The sequence below is a fragment of the Genypterus blacodes genome, unplaced genomic scaffold (assembly GCF_046128005.1).
Source record: "Genypterus blacodes isolate CSIRO-AG114 ecotype Tasmania unplaced genomic scaffold, CSIRO-AGI_Gbla_v1 ptg000052l_1, whole genome shotgun sequence".
Classification (NCBI taxonomy): domain Eukaryota; kingdom Metazoa; phylum Chordata; class Actinopteri; order Ophidiiformes; family Ophidiidae; genus Genypterus; species Genypterus blacodes.
The window spans coordinates 2,782,139-2,800,817 of NW_027466864.1; the positions used below are offsets into that span (position 1 = coordinate 2,782,139).

Below are 18,679 nucleotides of genomic sequence, written 5' to 3' on the forward strand. Positions count from 1 at the left end.
TTGGGATTATGGGGAAACTGCAGCCGCTCCTCTTCGCTTGCGCTCATAGAATTTCGCTGGTGAGGTGAAAACTGGAAAAACGGCCTCAAAAGTGCAAGAGGAGCATTTCAAAGGAAAGAGTGAAACGAGGCCAGACACAAATGGGCACGTGTGAGGACAAACTGCGTCGGAATGGATGGATGGATGGATGAATGGATGAATGGACAGATGGATGCACTGTACATGTTCACTTTTCATATATCTTTAGAATCCGCTGATGTGTTCTTGTATCTGTACCTGGGGCATGTTCAGGTTCGATCAGTTCAGAATGTTTTTTTTTTTTGTTGTTTTTTTTAAGATGTAGAAATGTACTACATAGTTTTGTTTGATCGCACCATGAAGCCTTTTCACCTCCGTTAACTCTGCAGCACTATAAACGTCTCACTCTTCGGCCTCGCAACTGGCTTTAACAAATTAGTGACGGTTCCAGCTGATGGGTTCTTTCCTGGGATGTTTTTGGCTGAACTTTGGGTGAAATTGTCTCATGCATGATAAAGTAACTGAAGCTTCATTTCAGATATTCATTTAGTTCAGTTGTGATCTGTGAACACACCTCTATTCTTCTCTTTAGGCTTTCTTCTTTAATTCAGTCCTTCTGTTCAAAGCAGGGTTTAGGTACAATGGAATGTAAAATGCAGAGATGATCTGAAGTCTCGTCGTTTTCAGACTCATTTTCCTGAAAGACTTGAAGGGTATTTTTGCAAGCCCTGGCATTATTTGTGAACATTTGTTTTAAAAAAATAATTCAAATTCAAATAAAAGATAAAATTGGCATTTTGAATTGGCAGTAACCCTGATTTGAACATCACATAAATGGCTGTATGCTGGCTGCTTTAGTTTCACTTTGAAAGGAGTATCTGGGATACTGTACTTTTCGCTTGCATTTTTAATTTCTACATAAATCTGCTGTATCAATAAATACACAACCAACTGAAAATCCGCTCTTGGTGTTTTGTGTGTAAATACATCAAAATTAAATTGTAATCCTGGATTTGGAGAAAGCACAAGGAAACAGGTTTTGATTGCTTCTTTACTTAAGTACAAAATGATTTTTGTACAAAATCTAGTCAGAGGCCCGGTGCAGAGCAAGCAAACCACCAGCCTGAAGAAACAGAGCAACACTGACATGTTAAGGTCGCTTTTTGAAACGTATCCATGACACGTCTAACAGGAAGGTGAAGGAAATTGTTTTCCATCTTTAAGGTGATGTGCGACCATTTACAAAAAAAGCAACTTTAATCTCTCAAGGATTTTGTTGCCAGATGTCCCTGATTTCTCTATTTTAAGAGAAAGATTACATTACTGCAGTTTTAGTCCAATACAACCCTGACACTGCTCAATGCTTAGCGAGTGTCTATTTGGAGAGTAAATGACTCAGTAGCAGTGGTTCTCAGACTGTGTTGTGTGTATCACAGGAGGTGCAAAACACGCCCCCTGCTGGTACAAATTATATATCTTCAATTTAAATTTGTTTTGTTAAATATTATTCTTTAAATTAAGAATTGGATTCTATTTGTTGAAAATGGATCAAGTCTTTATCTTTCACCAACTTTTCACACATACTGGACACTTTCAATTCCATTTTTGTACAGAAATTAAACTGCCATGCTGCTGAAAACCAACCCACAATTCACCTGCTTCCTATCTTAACATTATCATTGGGTGTATTTATTTATTTTTTTAAAAGGTCATATCCTTGCCCGACCCCCTCACCCTAAAAATGGCCAGAGATCCAACAAGGTGTCAACAGTGAGATTGTGTTACATAATGAACCTGTTGCTGTATAAAAGCTTCCATAGCTACAAAAGCTTTTAGGTGGCTGGCATTGTCTTACATCCAGAGATGCACCAACCGCCTCATGGACGTTACTGTCAGGTTATGAGACATCACAATGACCACTTTGTTCTTTTAAATCCTCATATCACAAAACATTCTCTATACATTTACTTTTCCAAATGCAGAACAGTTGCATCATAAACCCCCAACAACAGCAAGTTAAGGAGGGTTAAGTTTGGCTTTAAGTAGAAAACAGGGTTTGTAACTGCTGCTGTCAGTGATTTTCAACTGGGCACACCGGCAGGTTATTACGTAATAAAGATCATTGTTATAGAAATTAAATAATCACTGAAATCTCACATTACCATTGTCCTCCTCCTACACGGTCCTGACTCGGATTTCTGTTGATTTTTCCTCCCAAAGAGAAAATAACTGAAAAGATCTTTTTATTAAATAAGAGAAAGATGATCTCAGGTATCATAAGATATAACACACAGACTCCCAAATCCTTTCAATAAACAATCGTTATATTTACAAAAAAACAAAAAAAAACATCTTTACCACATTTTGGTTAAGATCAGATTTGACAACAGAAAGATCACGTCTGTGCCACAAAGGCTTAAAAACATCAGGCACCCATGTACAGTAGATGGAGACCCAGAGACGTTTGCTCTCTAAATAGCTCTGCCCGTGTTGTGCTGAGGGACGCATGATTCAACAACACACTCAGCAAGTTGGTAATTACAATGTAATCTGATATGGCAACACAGAGAGAGAAAACAGGAACACAGGAATCTAAATCAACGGCGTGCTAGTCTGGTCTGCGGCTGTGACGTTTCGTCTCGGCGGTCCGACGGGACGGTGAAGAACAAAGACGTGGGGGGGAGGGGAAGGGGGGATAGAACAGAATGGGACATGGAAAGCAGGGCGGAGGAAAGAGGGAGCTTAAGAATCATCACATAAAAACCTTCTATCCTTGTTTTCTGCTCGGTGTGGACACGCATCCGCAGCAGCAGCAGCAGTAATAGAAGAAGCTGGCTTTGCTTGGTGAATTGAGCCTATGGGCAAGAGTCTGAGTCCTGGTGTGTGTGTGTGTGTGTGTGTGTGTGTGTGTGTGTGTGTGTGTGTGTGTGTGTGTGTGTGTCTGTGTGTGTGTGTCTGTGTGTGCCGCTTTCTGGGTTAAAATGCATGCCTCCTCAAATTTCCTCCCGCTGAGTCCTTAAAAAAAAACACAAAAAAACAAAAAACAAATAGACATCAATGCAGGTTTCAGGTTTGTGTGTGCGTCCTCCAGCGGCAAAACCTGGACATGCAACACATTGTGGTGTTAAATCCCTCCTTTTGTTGTTAAAAGATAATGACATTGAAAGCGTGTCCTTCAAGCAGGGGAGAAGGTGAGGAAGCAAGCATTTTAACATGGAACGCCACCCGCACACCTGTTTGTGGCGAGAGCACAAGGGAGCGTCGGCGTCTCCTCTCAGTCGTCCCCCAGGCGGACCCCTTGGCCCCAGTTGTGGCGGCCGCCTCCTCCGCCCCCGCCCCCTCCTCCTCCTCCTCCTGGCTGCTCCTGGGGAGCTGGTCTCCTGCTGGGTGGGACTCCAAAGCCTGACACACCCCCCCTCTTGTTCGGGAGGAACCGATACCTGGAGCGAGGAGGAGAGAGAGAGAGACGTGCAAAGGGATGAAGAGGGTAAAATGTGCTCTTTAAAAAACAGGTCACCTTGGAGCTTTTGAAATGAAAAACAAGTCGCCGGCGCTTTACTCAACCTGGGCATTGTTTTTCATTTCAATTTGATCGGTTATGACTTTACAGTTGAGCCATCAGCGGAGCAACAAATCAACAATTAATCCACTTTAACCCCTCTAGACCCTCGTGACCGCGGTTCTCTCTGTTCTTCAAAACACTTGTTGTCATAGCAACACGTCCATAAGATCTAACACGAGACCGCAGCTTGTGACGTGCGCAGCTCAACCGCTCTGCCTAAGTTCAGCCGTGATTGTTCCACATCTCTAAGAGAAGGACAGATTAACATCAGCACAATAACAAAGAGAGAGAGGCAGAGAGAGAGGCAGAGAGAGAGGGAGGGAGAGAGAGAGGGAGAGAGCGAGAGAGAGAGAGAGAGAGAGGCCTTTAAAGATCTGGCTACTGCACAACACCAAGCTCCCTTCACGTACACAGCTTCCTTTCAGATAGTAAAGGTACAAATTATAGATCATAAACCGGTCTGATTATTTGTAAGGTTGCATAAAACCCCCGAGTTGAAAATCCTTTAAACCATTTCCATCCTCATGTTCAGCTTTCTGTGTTATATAACCCCTGCTTCCTTTATCTGACCGAGCCCCAGTAAGGCGTTGTCTCTATCTGCATGCAGTGGAAGGTGGACTTACAGGAACTCCGGTGTGGAGAGGAGGGAGCGTCCGCCCAAGTCCATGGGATATTTGAACATGAGGAAGAAGTAAAGATGCCCCACCAGGTTCCCGATCAGCTCATTCACCACACTGCACAAACACACGCACAGAGAGAGAGGGAGAGAGGGAGAGAAGCCTAGGTTACACACTACAATGTAGATATTTGTACATTCAACTCAAAGGCTCAAACGCGTCAGGCTGCACTTGGGGGAAGAACAACAGGGAGTGAAGGACGACATTTATTATTCATAAATGCGCCATACATAATGCATAACCGTTTAAATTGAAATGAATTTGCCGGCATAATTGAGGACAAAAGAGAGGAATGTGTTACTCACGAGCCGCCGATGATGTAGTTGAAGCCCAGGATGACCCAAGGTAGATAACAGGCCTGACACATGGGAAACAGCATTACAGCACCAAACATTATTGTAAACAACTGTGTGACTTTAAGGAGCTTTTGAAATGAAAGGAGATACCTTGAATCGTGTTCCGAACCAGAAGGAGACAATCATGTCCCTGTTGAGTTGAGCCCAGACGTACAGCACGGACATGATCAGTGGGATCATCAGCAGCTGGGGAACAACATTAACAATAAGTGTGCTTCTGAATAACCGCACACGTCCAAAACAAACACACCAGAGAGGGGAGCAACATGGGGAGCAACATGTCTGTTTTATAAGCTTAAGTGTTTGAGATTTAGTTTAAGTGTTACACCGAGTAAATCATCTGCCAAACTAAGATCCAGAGCTTATTCTGCTCCCCCGTCATCTCTGACAGCTGTGATTTGCTGCCGTTAGTACAATCAGGCAGCAGACGTGTGGATTCTCACCTGCATGTCCATCATCAGCCCGGTTATCTACAGCTACAGTCAAGGAGCACAATGTGGAAGCTCAGCAGCAGCCTCACAGCGGAAGCCCAATGATTATAGGAGCTAAAACCCCACACACACACGCTGGGAAAAGAGCTGACAGCCCCCAGCATCCTCCCAATCATCCTCCCTTGAGCAAGGCATGTGACCTTGGTCTAGCAGAGAGTTAGAGCAGCATGAAAAGTGCATAGAGTAACGACGGAAAAAACAACACTATGGGACAAATATTGAACCGGTGATTTGGTTCAGATTGAAGGAGCTCAACCTTTCCCCCAAATTTGTATTAAACTGTAAAATTTAAATATTCAGGGCTTCATTCATGACACCGCTGACTGGCACAGAGTTCAGATGTTTGCTAGGCTCTACTGCGGGTGCTGTATGTGACCTAGATTAGGTCGCTCTGCTCTGCAGGGGTAGAATGCCACTGTGCCACTGGCACAGAGCCACATTGACATGGCATACTACTGCAGAGAGAGAGAGAGAGAGAGAGACACACACAGAGAGAGAGAGAGGTGAGAACGAGGGACAGAGAGAGAGGGAGACAGGTGAGAACGAGAGACAGAGAGAGAGAGACAGAGAAAGAAAGAGAGAGAGAGAGAGACAGAGAGCGAGAGAGACAGAGAGCGAGAGAGAGAGCGAGAGAGAGAGACTGAGCTGTAGAGGACAGGCTTGCAGATGTAATTTTGAATGTTATGGGAATTTTTTATATCCATCATAAACAGAAACTTTATAGGGTTTGGGATGAGGTGATGTCACTCAGAGGATACAACAATGCAGATCCAGTTGAAGAAGAGCATGAATACATAGTCTGCTGGTCGGCCATCAAATGCTCCTAGAAAACAAAATGAACCAATGACAAGAGAACAGTTAACACAAAGATATGATACCGTTGTTTTGATGAAGTGTGTGTGCATGTGCGTGCGTGCGTGTGTGCAGGACGCTGCAGCAGTCTCACCTGTCTCCAGCCTGGTGGAGTACTGATAGAGGAAATACAGGTTGACCAAGTAGAGGAAACCAGTGCCAGGGCCCACTGGGAAATACAACGTGGCCGTCACTGGTCTCCAGATCTGAACAGGATAGAAGAGACACTCGCTTAGAGAGACACAGCTACACAAACCAGCAGGGACCCTTAAGGCCACAGCTACAAGTGGTGGACTGTTATGTAGTTAAGATACATATGATTGTATATAAGCGGGAGGGGGCACTATTTCTAAATAAATAACTATCTTCACATACATCTGCCATCCTAAAACATTTGAGTTCCGGTCTGACAGAGGCACAATACCTGAGTGGTGAACAGAGTCAGGTTGCCAGGCTACAAAAAGCCTTAAACTCCACCAGTGAATAGAGAATTATATTACAACAAAGTGTTTCATGCCAAGTCATCTGGTCAGGCTGAAAATAACCCGAACATAAGCTTACGTCATCTGACCCGGTTTTGAAAGATACATAGCACCTGTAAGGCCAAACCCAGGGCTGGTTTCTCCCCACAGTAATGGCAGGTAATGTTATGGCGTAAAGAATATCATTTCAGAAAATGTGATTTATTTATCATTGTGACACGCTTTGTCTAAGTCCGAGACGCCAAAAGAGATTCAGCCGGAAATCTTATTAAGTGCTGTCGAAAGCTTAAGATGCGTAAATATTTGTAATATGTAAACCAACGTGTCGTGACAGCATCCGGAAGTGCAAACCAGGGATCTGCGTCTCACGTTCTGATTGGCTGAGGGCAGGCACAGGCCTAACCGTATACCCTGATAGCCACCTGCTAACCGAACAAATCAACAACACAACAGCCACAGCCTGCGTTATCAGACCCTATACCCAATAGTTAAATACGATCGGCTTACCTGAAACTTGCTAAAGAAAAACTCCGGCCAAAGAACGAGATACATAGGACTAATCAATCCTAGTTTCCCAAACAAGGGAACCCCAATCGACCCAGCAAACCAGTACCGGGTGATGAAGGGGATGCTTCTGAACCAGTCCCCGATGTCTGACATCTTCCCATAGGATTACGGCCCAGTTATAAATGGAAAATACGTGTTCAGCTTTAAAATGAACTATTTTCTCAAATCTTCGACCCTTCGTTACCCTGATACCCGAACTGCTCCGCTGCTAACTTTACATGACGTGGCTAATCTTTAGAAGCTAGCTTTACATATGGCAAAACTATTGGAGGATACAGAAGTCACTTCCGGTTCACTGTTTCAGAATAAACGCGGATTTTTTGCTTCAATTATCACAATTTAATAATTATTATCACTTGCCCAATCAAGCATCTGAGCCATTCGCAACAGAAGAATATGAAGCAACGATTGGATGACCACATTTTTGATTACTTTACTTTAGTCACTGCGAGTCCTTATTATCAAGGAAATAACTTACTCTCCATATGCCACCTGAAACGTTAAACAAAGTTTTAAAAACTGTTTAGAATTACTTCCGTCATGTCATTGTCATTTGTGGAAACCAAGTAACATTTGTAATACTCTTTAGCCCATAGACGAGGAGAGGTGGGAGGAGAGAGGTCAATAAAAAAAAAAAAATATTGAGTTATTAATGCGTGGAGATGCGTCAATCATATTCTTGCCACGTGAAAACAATCTTGTTATATGCTTGTAGATGCAAACAACGGCGTCTTCCCTGGGATTGCATTACATTTTACTCCATCAAGTTAGGAAACTGTTTCACTTTACACTCGTAGTTTGAAGGAACCACTGGAACCGGACGTATTTTTACTAATTTTGTTTGACCAATGAGCTCTATTTGCTAACTTCCTGTCAAATTTGTTTAATCGAGACCTGGGGGGAAATCCACCCGTAGGCATTACATTACATTACATTACGATCATTTAGCAGACGCTTTTATCCAAAGCGACTTACAATAAGTGTGTTCAACAAAGGTAGATAAAAGAACTTCAGGTCACAAGAAAAGGCGGCCTACAATTGAGACAAAAAGTCTGTAGTGGAACAATATTTACTATCTTTAACCATATTCATTTTCACGTTGGCGTTTATTTACGAGGAATATATTTAAATTAATTTTCTTAAATAAACGCAAAAAATCGACGAAATGCCCGGCCGATATCTTGCTGAACTACAGTTCCCACAATGCACCCGTGTGTTTGGGTTTTCTTCACGTCAAACCGCACGCGACAAAATCCGTCTTGCAACAGCTGAAAGAATTCTTCGGAATTTAAGTTGTAGTAAACTGACATGTCTCTGAAACCCTATTATCGTTTTTCTGAGTAACACAGATGGCGCTCAAAGTGTCATCGAGCATATCTTGCATGTCTCTGACTCAGAAGTACGTGTTGCTCTTTTTTAAATTTCGCGCTGTTCACACCGCTCTCAAACAGATTAGCGGAGTAGCACGTTAGCTAGCCTCTCAGTGGCCTGGCACTTGGGTTAAATTGAGTTAGGGCGCAATCTGCTCAAGAATTGGTAATTTTTGTGTTTTTTCAACAGTCACCTTTAAAATGCAGGTGACGGACATTGGAAACAAAGAGGAGGGGAAGGTGTGGCATCGAAAACCAACCCCAGGCAAAAGGTAAGAAATGATGCTCGATGAGTTTGTGCTGCCCAAAACACCTTACATAATTAAGTGCCTACCATAACCCTCCAAATCACTTCTAAATCGTTTACCAACACTTTTGGGCAGACTCTAAGTGCTTCTATCTTTTGTTATCTTGCATGCATTCTTGGACGTTTTTATAAATAAACGTTTGTCCTATCTTATCGTATCTTATCTTATCTTAGGCTCCCTGTTGGTCCCAGGCATTCACCACTTAGGAATATAAGGAGTTGCATAGTCTTGTATATTACAATAATATACCCTCATGTTCACAAGTGATCATAGGGATGTTGGTGTAAATCCCTCGAATGACTGAATAACGTGATACCTTCTTTAATCATGAGTGCTGTTGACTAACTGTCCTCTGTAACTGCACCCAACTGAACAGCTAACAAAATTAGTCTAATTGTACAGCTACTTATCTCAGTGTGAACAGAGGGGCAGCTCTAATTGAGTAAAATAATTTGTTGTCCAGCCAAGAATAATAGTCTGCTTGAGCTCTCTCTCTTTCTTTTCTGTTTGTTGTCTGTCTTTCTCAGTGTCTTAGTGACTGTTGTCCGCAGTGCTCAGCAGGGAAAGACTGTACGTTTCCTACAAGTGTCCTTTGATAGCACTGGGGATACCTTCCTGGCTGGTGATCACCATGGCAACATTTATGTCTTTGACATCAGCAGAAACAGGTAAACAATTTAGCCATTCTCACATGCATGCGTTGCTCTCAGCCTGTTCAGACCTTTATCATGTGAATCAGTTTCTTTACTTAGACTTCATTGCTGTCTGTTCAGTCTGTTTTGTTGAAATCACCTATGTTCCAGTAGAGGTCGCTGTATCTGAGGTTTAAGCATTAAACTTCTTTCAAATAAAATAGTGGGGATTTTATTTTAAGGGTACCAACACTTTTTGTCACGTATTTACCTCTTTCCAGATTTCGTCTTGTACAGAAGGTAGGCCAGACCTGCACTGCTCTGGCATTCAACCTTCGCAGGACCACAGAGTTCCTTGTGGCCTTAGCTGACTACACCATCAAATGCTTTGACATAGGTAAGATGAAATGTTTTCTTGCCCCAAAATGGTTCCATTTTACAGCATAGCGCATTGATTCTTCCTGATCTCACTTCTGTTTGTTGTTGTTATTGTTCAGAGGAGAGAGCTAAGAGCTTCTGAATAATTTTGGTGTGACCTGATCACTCTTAACTGACCACACGTATTTGGCTTTTTCCCACACACCTGCTAATGTTTTCTGTTCTGATGGATAACCCTAAGCGCTGAATGGGGTTGTTGGCACAAGGATTAATGTTATTCATTAAGTACTCTTATGTCTAAGCCAAGCAAACTGAGTTACCCTCCTCCTACAGACACAAAGCAGATGGTCAGTTGGATGCGAGGACACGAGGGAGCAGTTTCGTCCGTCTCTGTCCACAGTTCAGGCCGCTATGCCATCACCACCTCCTTAGACACAGCTCAGCTCTGGGACATGGACACCTTCCAGAGGAAAAGGAAGCTCACTGTCAGACAGTCTGTTGGCATTCAGAAGGTAAAGAAGGAGACATATAGTGCCACCTGTGCATGCTTATGTGCATTTGCATTGTTAGTATGACCCTGATCTAACCGTGCAAATACACAAAGCACGGTAGATAAATACCTTTTTTTTAAAGCATTCATTTCATTATATTCATCTGAAGGAGAAATTCAACAGTCTGTGAGTGTAGACATTATGGAACCTCAGTTAAAACATTCAAGTTTTTGTCAATCTCTGTAAAATATGATTTTAATATTGCCTATCTTATTCTATTTTAAATGGGTAACTTCCAAAATGCACCAATTTATTGATGTTTCCATTATTCTTCCCGCTAATGTGCTACTTTTCTTGTATTGCAGGTGTTTTTCCTTCCTCTCAGTAACACCATCCTCAGCTGCTTTAGCGATGACTCCATCTTTGCTTGGGAGAGCGACACACTGTTCTGCAAATACCAGCTCCCCTTTCCTGAGTGTGGACCCAGAATCTCTTATAAGGCCTTCGCTGTCACACGGTGGGTTTTAACATCTCAAACGCTTCACCAAGCAGCTTACTAACTATTGAGATTTTTCATGTTTGCCTCACTGCTTATCTTGTTCCTGTTCACCACCGCTCAAATGCAGAAAACTCAGTAAAAGCTTGGCAGAAGGTTACATTGGTAAATGCCCCAGGGAACAGACTTCTAAGATGCGTTTGAAATATGTCAATATTATCACCTTTTTGGTTGGGTTTAATGAAATTTTGAAATTAGCCAGTGGCTGGAGTTTCCTTACCCTGTAAAAACTGAACAGCCTGATCCAAGCATACATGTATGTGTATCCAGAAGACTTAACTAAAAACTGATCTACCTGGCTTTTGTTGGCAGCGATGGTAAGAAGCTTGTAGCTGGTGGGCGCTCCAACCTGCTGCACCTGTGGTGTCTTGACAGCAGACAGCTGATCAGGGTTGTTCAGATGCCCACTCAGGTACGAACCGTCAGACAGCTGGATTTCCTGCCCGACAGCTTTGACGCTGGAGCCAGTCAGGTATGTTAACAGCAGCACCCATGGAGCTGTTTCCTGTTTCTTTTTTGCTGTTCTTCTTGCTTGTCTCCTGTTGGGACTTGAGCTTGTTTTAGATGTGACTTCTGTCTGTGTTTCTGTGTTTTTCTGTACCTGCTATGTGATTCTTCTATCTCTGTATGTTTATTTATATCTCTGCTCTGCACAGCAAGCATTTGTGTTATTTTTTTTCTGCTGTTTTTGTTCCTGCAGACACTTGGTGTATTGAGCCAGGACGGTGTGATGCGTTTCATCAACATACACACCTGCAAGCTTCTCTTCCACATTGGATCTCCTGATAATGCCATCACTGCAGTGTCTGTCAGCCCTAACGGCCGACATGTCGCTGCCATCATGGATAACGGCAGTATCAATGTGTATAGTGTCCAGAGTCTGACACAGGAATTTAACAAGGTAAAGAAATGTGTGTGTGGGTGGGTTAGTACTATCAAAGCTCCTGCTATGTGTAGGTGAAGGGGCATTGACTTTAAAGAATATCAATCATGCTAAAAAAAGATTATATGATGATGGATATTAGCTTTTTTGACTAATGGCTTTGCCTCTCCCTAGCCTCCTCCTTCCCAGGTGGCGGTTGTCTCTGGTGGCGAGGCTGATCGGGGTTTACCTAAACTAAAGGTCAAGGTCAGGTCAGACGTCAGTCAGAGGCCAGCTAAGGCACAGACCAAAGTCCTCAGACCTCCTTGTGTGTCCACAGCTGAGGACAAAGAGGTAGATGCAACATTCATGGCCACGCACACACACACACACACATTACATTACATTACATTACGATCATTTGGCAGACGCTTTTATCCAAAGCGACTTACATTACATTACCACCCTTCGCAGAGGGGGGAGCAATTGAGGGTTTGGTGCCTTGCTCAGGGGCACCTCGGCAGGGGCTCGAACCGGCGACCCTCCGGTTCCCAAGCGGAAGCACACACACACACACACACAAAAAAATCACCTGCCCTCTAACTGGCATTGAATAGAAGATGACATACCTGAACACAAATACACAAATGTCCTAATGTGTTTTTCCTTAACAGAATGAACTCCCAGCTGGTCTGAATAAGAAAAGACTGGTGGCTATGCTGAAGGCATTTGGTGAATATCCTGCCAAATACAGGTAAAGATTCCTTTAAGGGGTTTATGTAAAGAAGAGGGTTTTTTTCCCCACTTAACATCTTTTAAGCCTTTCTAACACAACACTATTATTTTCTACCACCAAGTTTCCATAATACAGTATGTTCTTCCTTTTACTATTGGGCCCTGATCTTTGAGCCGATCCGACACCCCAAACTGGCACAGGGCGCACAAAAACAAGGAGTATACATTCACTTGGAATAGCGAGGGAATGAGGATCAGGAAGTGAGGGGAACATGGAACAAAGGGAAACTGAATAGTCACAGGTGAAACCAATGAGTAACAATCAAGAGACAGAAGGAGCAGGAAGTGAAGTTAAGGAAACAAGAACGGGAGATGATACAAAATAAAACCGGAAATGAACACAATAAGACACCAAAACCAAGATCAGTTTAAATCTTAAGTGTGTGTGTGTGTGTGTGTGTGTGTGTGTATTCTAGGATGTTTGTGTGGCGGTCTTTGTTGTGTCTCCCGGAGAACCTTGCAGCGTACAGCAGTCTGACTGATAGAGGCCTGCATCCAGCCTACCTCACTCTGCATGAAAAGTATCCCATCAAAAGCCACAAACTGCAGAGGGGTCTGCAGAGGTGTGGTATATACACACACACACACACACGTACACACTCACACCCATTTATAAAGCATATTATACTCACAGGTTTTCATCAGCCTGTCCTTTCCTCCACAGGGTTTTGTCTGCCTTGGCTCACTGGGCAGCCATCTTTGGAGAGACCGACTACCTTCCCCTGGTGGCCTTTCCCTTCGTCAAGCTTTTCCAGAACAATCCATTGCTCTGCTTCGAGGTGGTGGCCACTGTCATAGGTACCTGCTGATTTACCCATCAGTTAACCATCAGTACAGGTTTTCACCAAAATTGAGCTGCAAGTTTGGCTTTTTTCTGGAATGAATAACTTCTCTTGTTCTGTACAGTGAACTGGTGCCAGCATTATTTTGAGTACTTCCCCAACCCACCGATCAACATCCTGAGTATGGCAGAAAACGTTCTGGCTCATCACGACAAGGAGATGCTGCAGCACCTGGTGGACTGTGGCGTCACCTCACAGGTACCAACGCGAGGCAACACACACCCTCTACTGGCCGCTACGAGCTTCATCCACACTGCTCTGTGCCTCACTGCCTTCACTGAATTACAAGCTGAGATTAAATGACAAGTTACCCTTTAGAGATAAAATATTAAGAGACGTCCGAATGGCATGTGGTAAAACACTGTGATCCACAAATGATGCTGTGCCCAGGTCTATGTGTGGCCCCTGTTGGAGACCTTGTTCTCTGAGGTGCTGACTCGTGATGAGTGGCTCCGACTCTTCGACAACGTCTTCACCAACCATCCGTCGTTCCTGCTCATGGCCTGCGTGGCTTACGTCACCTGTTGCCGCGAACCTCTGCTCCTCTGCTCCCAAAAAGAGGACTTTGAGGTACCTTTCCTCTCCGCTCCTCCATGAAAGCTGTTGGAATCAGTGTATCAATGCAAAATACACTATTCAACATCTCATATCACCATATTTTCCTTGATCACTTACCTCCTTTAAGCTTGTGTTTCTCCTCCTCCTCCATGACACCGTGTCTCCTCTCTGCTGCTTCTCTCCGGCTCATTCAGTATTTCTTTCACCATCGCAACAACCTGGACCTGGGAGCCATGATAAAAGAGGCATACCGCTTGATGGGCAGCACACCAGCAGATATCCATCCCAGGAATATGCTATCTGACTTTACACCTCTGACAAAGGGCCAGTACCCTGTCTTCAACCACTACCCAGAATTCATAGTGGAATACCAGAGTAGGGAGAGGGAGAAGATACAACTGCAAGAGATGGAGTATCTGCGTGAGAGGTGAGATTACAGACTGACTGTTTGCTCAATAATAATAACAGAGTCAGAAATAAAAAATTGGATTAGTTAAAGGAAATGTCAGACTCTGTATTGAGAAACAATAATTTGTGTGCATGTGATCTCATCAGGCAAGAAGTGTCAGCGCTCCGTACTGATTTTGTGCGTCGTCAGGCTGAAGAAGAGGCCTATTACACACAACAGGTAGACATACTTGCTGTAGTTCTTCCATTAATTGTATTCCTGCAGGGATTTCGTGGTTTTTATAGACTAAAATTGGCTTCATATGTTTTGATTGATTGAAAACAGGAGCTGCTGCAGAAAGCAGAGGAGCAACGGAGAAACCTTCTGGCACAAGAAGAGGAGAAGTTAACACAACAGAGAGCAAAGTAGCTACAAGCACAAGATGCTCATTCCTCCAGAGTTACTTTAGTTAATGAAAAAGTGAGTTACAGAGTCGGTTGTCATGGCTACTCTGTCTTCTGCAGGCTGGCAGCCATGAAGAGAGAGCTGAAGGTGAAGGAATTACAACTGCTGGATGCAGCCAGAAGACGCTTCCTCAAACACCAGCAAGACCAAAGAGCCTCACAGATACAAAGACTAGACCAGGAGATTAATCGAAAGGTAGACAGAGTTTCTTTCCTTCTCTGATGCTTTGACAACTTTTATAGTGAGGGCTGTGTGTGCGCTAAGTGTAGAAGAGGGGTGTGGCTCTCCACCTGAGTGAAAAGGAAATTTCATGGTGAATTCAGTCACTTTTGAGATGGACGGACAGAGACGAGACAAGTGGACACTTTTTGATTTGCAGTTACACATTTATGCACTGCAAACACACATCTTTCCATTGGAGTGTGTGCATTTATACTGCTTAACTGCAGCAGGCAGGCAGGCATCACTTTAGATGGTTGGGTAAGCAGAACTTTGTCTCCCATAGATCTTGCTTTGTAATCCAATGTGGTTATGTTTTATCTATTTTATGAGCTTGTTGATATTTTTGAAACTATCACCATGTTGCAAAACCCTCCAATTATTTTTATTATTATTTTATGACTTAAACATGATAACCTTCCTTTTCTACAGAAGGATCTCCGTGAGCGAGAAACCGCTGCATCTGTTCAGGATCTGGACGTCAGACAGATAGAGCTTGAGATTCAGAGGAAACGACTTGAACAGGTGTCCAAAACATCACAGTCAACATTCCCTCCTTTCTCCCAATGTCTGTTTTTCTTGAATTCCCCCCTCTGTCCTTGTTGTGTGGCTTTTGTCCCCCTTTTTTTATACAGTAGGGTGATGGTTGTTACTGACATAGAGATGAATGAATACCATGCTTATTCTGTCCAAAATGTCAGTAACATTAAGTTGATTACAATCACTTAAATTTGCAAGATTTAAGAAAATGTAATGGTCAGTTTGAAATTACTGCAATGTGGGGAAAATAGTCTTTTTTGTTGTGGTTTTGGTCAGTTACTGTGGAAACAAAGATGATGCACAAATGGAAACCTTTTCATGTTCTCACTGTCCACTCCTGCGCCACAGTCTTATGCATGACTTTCTCTTTCTGTCACCTACAGCACATGTGGAGGGAGCAGGAGCGTGTGGGCTGGGAGGTTGAGGAGGAGGTGAGGATGAGGGAGGCAGAAAAAGAGGAGAGCAGCTACCCAGAGCTGCTACGCAACACAAATGCAAAACTGCAGGTTAGAGATAATCAACTCATCTGCTGCCATTAAATAAAAGGACATTTACTGTGTCTTCAGTCAGTGTGACCATGTTGGCATATGCTCCATGTGCACAATTGTTTTATCTGAGGCTACAAGAAATCATCAAAGCCACACAGTTATAAAACACCACATGGTGATCCTCTCCTCTTGTATTCATTACCCTTCTCTGTATGCACACACACACACACACACACACACACACACACACACACACACACACACACACACACACACACACACACACACACACACACACACACACACACACACACACAGACCCAGGCCTTGGAGCAGTCCCTGGCAGAGGCTTGCCAGCTGGGCTTGGAGTCAGACTGGCAGAGAGAGATGGCAGAGTGCCTGGAGCGGGTTGATGTTGAGCAGGAGAGGAACAGACAAACACTCACAGAACTTCACATGCAAACTCTGGCCCAGGAAGAAAGACTGGCCAACAGCATGAGTGATGTAGCCGGGAAGAAGGTAAGAAAACAAGCAGTTTTTTTCAGTATGATGACTTGGCTTGACTCGATCTAAAAGAATCTCATCCTCTTCACTGGTGTGTTTTTATTAAATTGACATTGCTGATTGTATCTGTGTGATGCAGTGGGATGAAGTCATGAGTAGCAGAGCCCAGTTACAGGAGCAGAACCAGCCCCTGTCTTCAGCAGATACAGGTATTTGCTCTGCTTACACACACAGTTACAGTTTGTGAACGGGGAGCTGAACTCCACCTGTTAATCAGATGTGAGGTGATATGATAACCGCCGCTGTTTGCTTTGCAGCAGACGGTGACACACAGATGAGGTTAAGGCCGCCGTGTTCAGCTAGAGGACTTCCCCACAGACCCAGAGCCACTGCTGCTGATCACGCATCAACCACCACTGCTGGTATTCATACCGATACAGCAGGCAACTCCACCACTGCCACCACTTCAAAGCACGCGGGAAACCACACGGTGTGTCTGAACAGTCCTCCGGCTTCAGAAAGCACCTACACCAACTGTGAGTGCTCTCTCCTTCTCCCTGTCAAATATTTTGAGAGAGTCTGTGTTTGGGGTGCAGTGACACATTTTACCCCATGTAGTAGAATCAAACATGCAGGGAAAGCTATTAGTATATTAAAATCCTGGGTATTGTGAATTTTCCAATAATGATTTTTGTAAAGTAGTTGTGGGACATAGAAATTGCCTCTGTTGGATTCATATTGAGATTAGTCCCGTCTTATAAAGTGCTAGTCTTCTTTCCATTCAGCTTATACACATTGTGGTTTTTCTCTCAGCTTTTTGTACCGCTTCATTTCCTGCGTATCTTCTTTCTTTTGCCCGTCTTAGTCTCTCTGGACCGAGGCCGCGCTCAGCTTGACAGCAGCGAGAGAGAACTGCTGAAGGAAGTCAGGGAACTGAGACAAAAACTGGCAGCCCGAGCCAAAGAGGCCAGCACGGCATCATCACAGTCTGTCCACACACTGTCCTCTTTCACCCAGTGACAACTTCACCCTCTCACCCTCCACGGTGTGTGTGAGCACGTTTATGTCCCATCCTCTGCCTGAGCCACTGTCAAGGCAAATACAGGCTAATCCTTTGGTGTATTGGTTGTGTTGCTTCATGAGAAAAACAGGAGATTTCAGTAGAGAAATCAATGTTGAATTTTTTGTTGTTGATGGTCGCGGCCTGTGTCATTCCACAGATAGAGGTAAGACATATTAGGGTATCCAGTTAACAGGTAGATTAGAGACTAATGTACTCTGATACATTCAGTGGGAGTAACTTAATTGTGAAACATTTTGTAAAAAATGTGAAACTGTATTCTGGTGTACTTTTTAATACATCAAATTTGTAAACTTTTTAATAAAATGATTTTAAGGGAATATCTTTGTTTCATTGAGCTGTGTAAGATGTACATACAAAACATCTGCTTTCATCTGTTTCAGGGGCTCAAAGTTTGTTTTTGTTCCCACACAGCAGGCAGGTTAAGTTATGAATATGACAAACATGGAGATCACCATGTGAGGCCAACTGGAACTGACAGCCATCTCTATTCACGTTACTCAGCCACACGTGTCTTTTGTCTGTGCTCACCTGCTCTGAATTTGTCCTGGGGGGTGAGCCTGTAATGTGTTTGCTTAAAACAGAGTGATTAAACTCGGCAAATGTGAGCATAAGTACCGAACACAAACATCAAACAAGTGTTTTCACAGTTTGTTTTATATGTGAGTGTGACTTATTAACCACAGATAGATTTCGCCGCTAAGTAATGAACGTCTATATCCTGAATTGGATCCTGGAAGATCTCTCTAAATATTGAGGGTTGTTCTAAGGCTCACCTGTCACTTCTCAGCACCTGTGTTTGGGAACATCTTGCCTCAAGCAGGGGCGGGTTTCTGTTTTTTGTTCGCTTCACTCTGACCAGTGCTCTCTTGCGTGTCAGGGACATAACAGGAATAACTGCTGGAATGCTTTTCATCGGATTCAAGCCTTGAGGAACATGCTCAGCTAATTCCCTGGTGACTATCCGTGGAGGATCAGATTTGAGATTCAGGAGTTGTATGCTTTCTTTCTCAGTTGATTTCCTAAATGTCATGCTTTTGCCTTTGAATCACTGAACTGCAGTAAGTACATTTGAGTCCAGCTGCCATGGATGCAAGCTACCCATCTCTGCAGCAGTATCGGAGGACAAAACCTATGGGAAAGCTGATGAGACGGGTTCAAGACCTCCGCATCCCGTCCTCCTACTACGACTTTTTA

General features: G+C 43.6%; 2 protein-coding genes across 5 annotated transcripts; one reads left to right on the forward strand and one right to left on the reverse strand.

Moving 5' to 3' along the window:
* Positions 1–2,691: 2,691 nt before the first annotated feature.
* Positions 2,692–7,280, reverse strand: derl1 (derlin 1). 2 transcript variants are annotated; one of them, XM_076150511.1, is made up of 9 exons: positions 6,946–7,280; positions 6,051–6,162; positions 5,863–5,927; positions 5,057–5,083; positions 4,704–4,799; positions 4,563–4,615; positions 4,204–4,314; positions 3,252–3,458; positions 2,692–3,033 (listed from the first exon to the last, which is right to left on the reverse strand). In XM_076150511.1, the coding sequence occupies exons 1-8, from the start codon at positions 7,096–7,098 to the stop codon at positions 3,293–3,295; spliced, it is 783 nt and encodes a 260-aa protein (XP_076006626.1). In that variant the 5' UTR covers positions 7,099–7,280; the 3' UTR covers positions 2,692–3,033; positions 3,252–3,292. The 2 variants fall into 2 exon arrangements, with proteins under 2 accessions (XP_076006626.1, XP_076006625.1); XM_076150510.1 differs by having other exon boundaries at positions 2,692–3,458.
* On the forward strand, positions 6,560–17,796 carry tbc1d31 (TBC1 domain family, member 31). 3 transcript variants are annotated; one of them, XM_076150507.1, is made up of 24 exons: positions 6,560–6,597; positions 8,566–8,647; positions 9,211–9,351; positions 9,597–9,712; positions 10,027–10,205; positions 10,550–10,701; positions 11,053–11,212; positions 11,441–11,641; positions 11,798–11,956; positions 12,277–12,356; positions 12,814–12,960; positions 13,062–13,195; positions 13,304–13,437; positions 13,630–13,809; positions 13,992–14,224; positions 14,353–14,425; positions 14,531–14,610; positions 14,710–14,845; positions 15,302–15,394; positions 15,793–15,915; positions 16,216–16,416; positions 16,541–16,610; positions 16,722–16,937; positions 17,267–17,796. In XM_076150507.1, the coding sequence occupies exons 1-24, from the start codon at positions 6,591–6,593 to the stop codon at positions 17,419–17,421; spliced, it is 3,252 nt and encodes a 1,083-aa protein (XP_076006622.1). In that variant the 5' UTR covers positions 6,560–6,590; the 3' UTR covers positions 17,422–17,796. The 3 variants fall into 3 exon arrangements, with proteins under 3 accessions (XP_076006622.1, XP_076006621.1, XP_076006623.1); XM_076150506.1 differs by having other exon boundaries at positions 6,561–6,597; positions 16,719–16,937; XM_076150508.1 differs by lacking the exon at positions 6,560–6,597 and adding an exon at positions 8,102–8,404 and having other exon boundaries at positions 16,719–16,937.
* Positions 17,797–18,679: the final 883 nt, after the last annotated feature.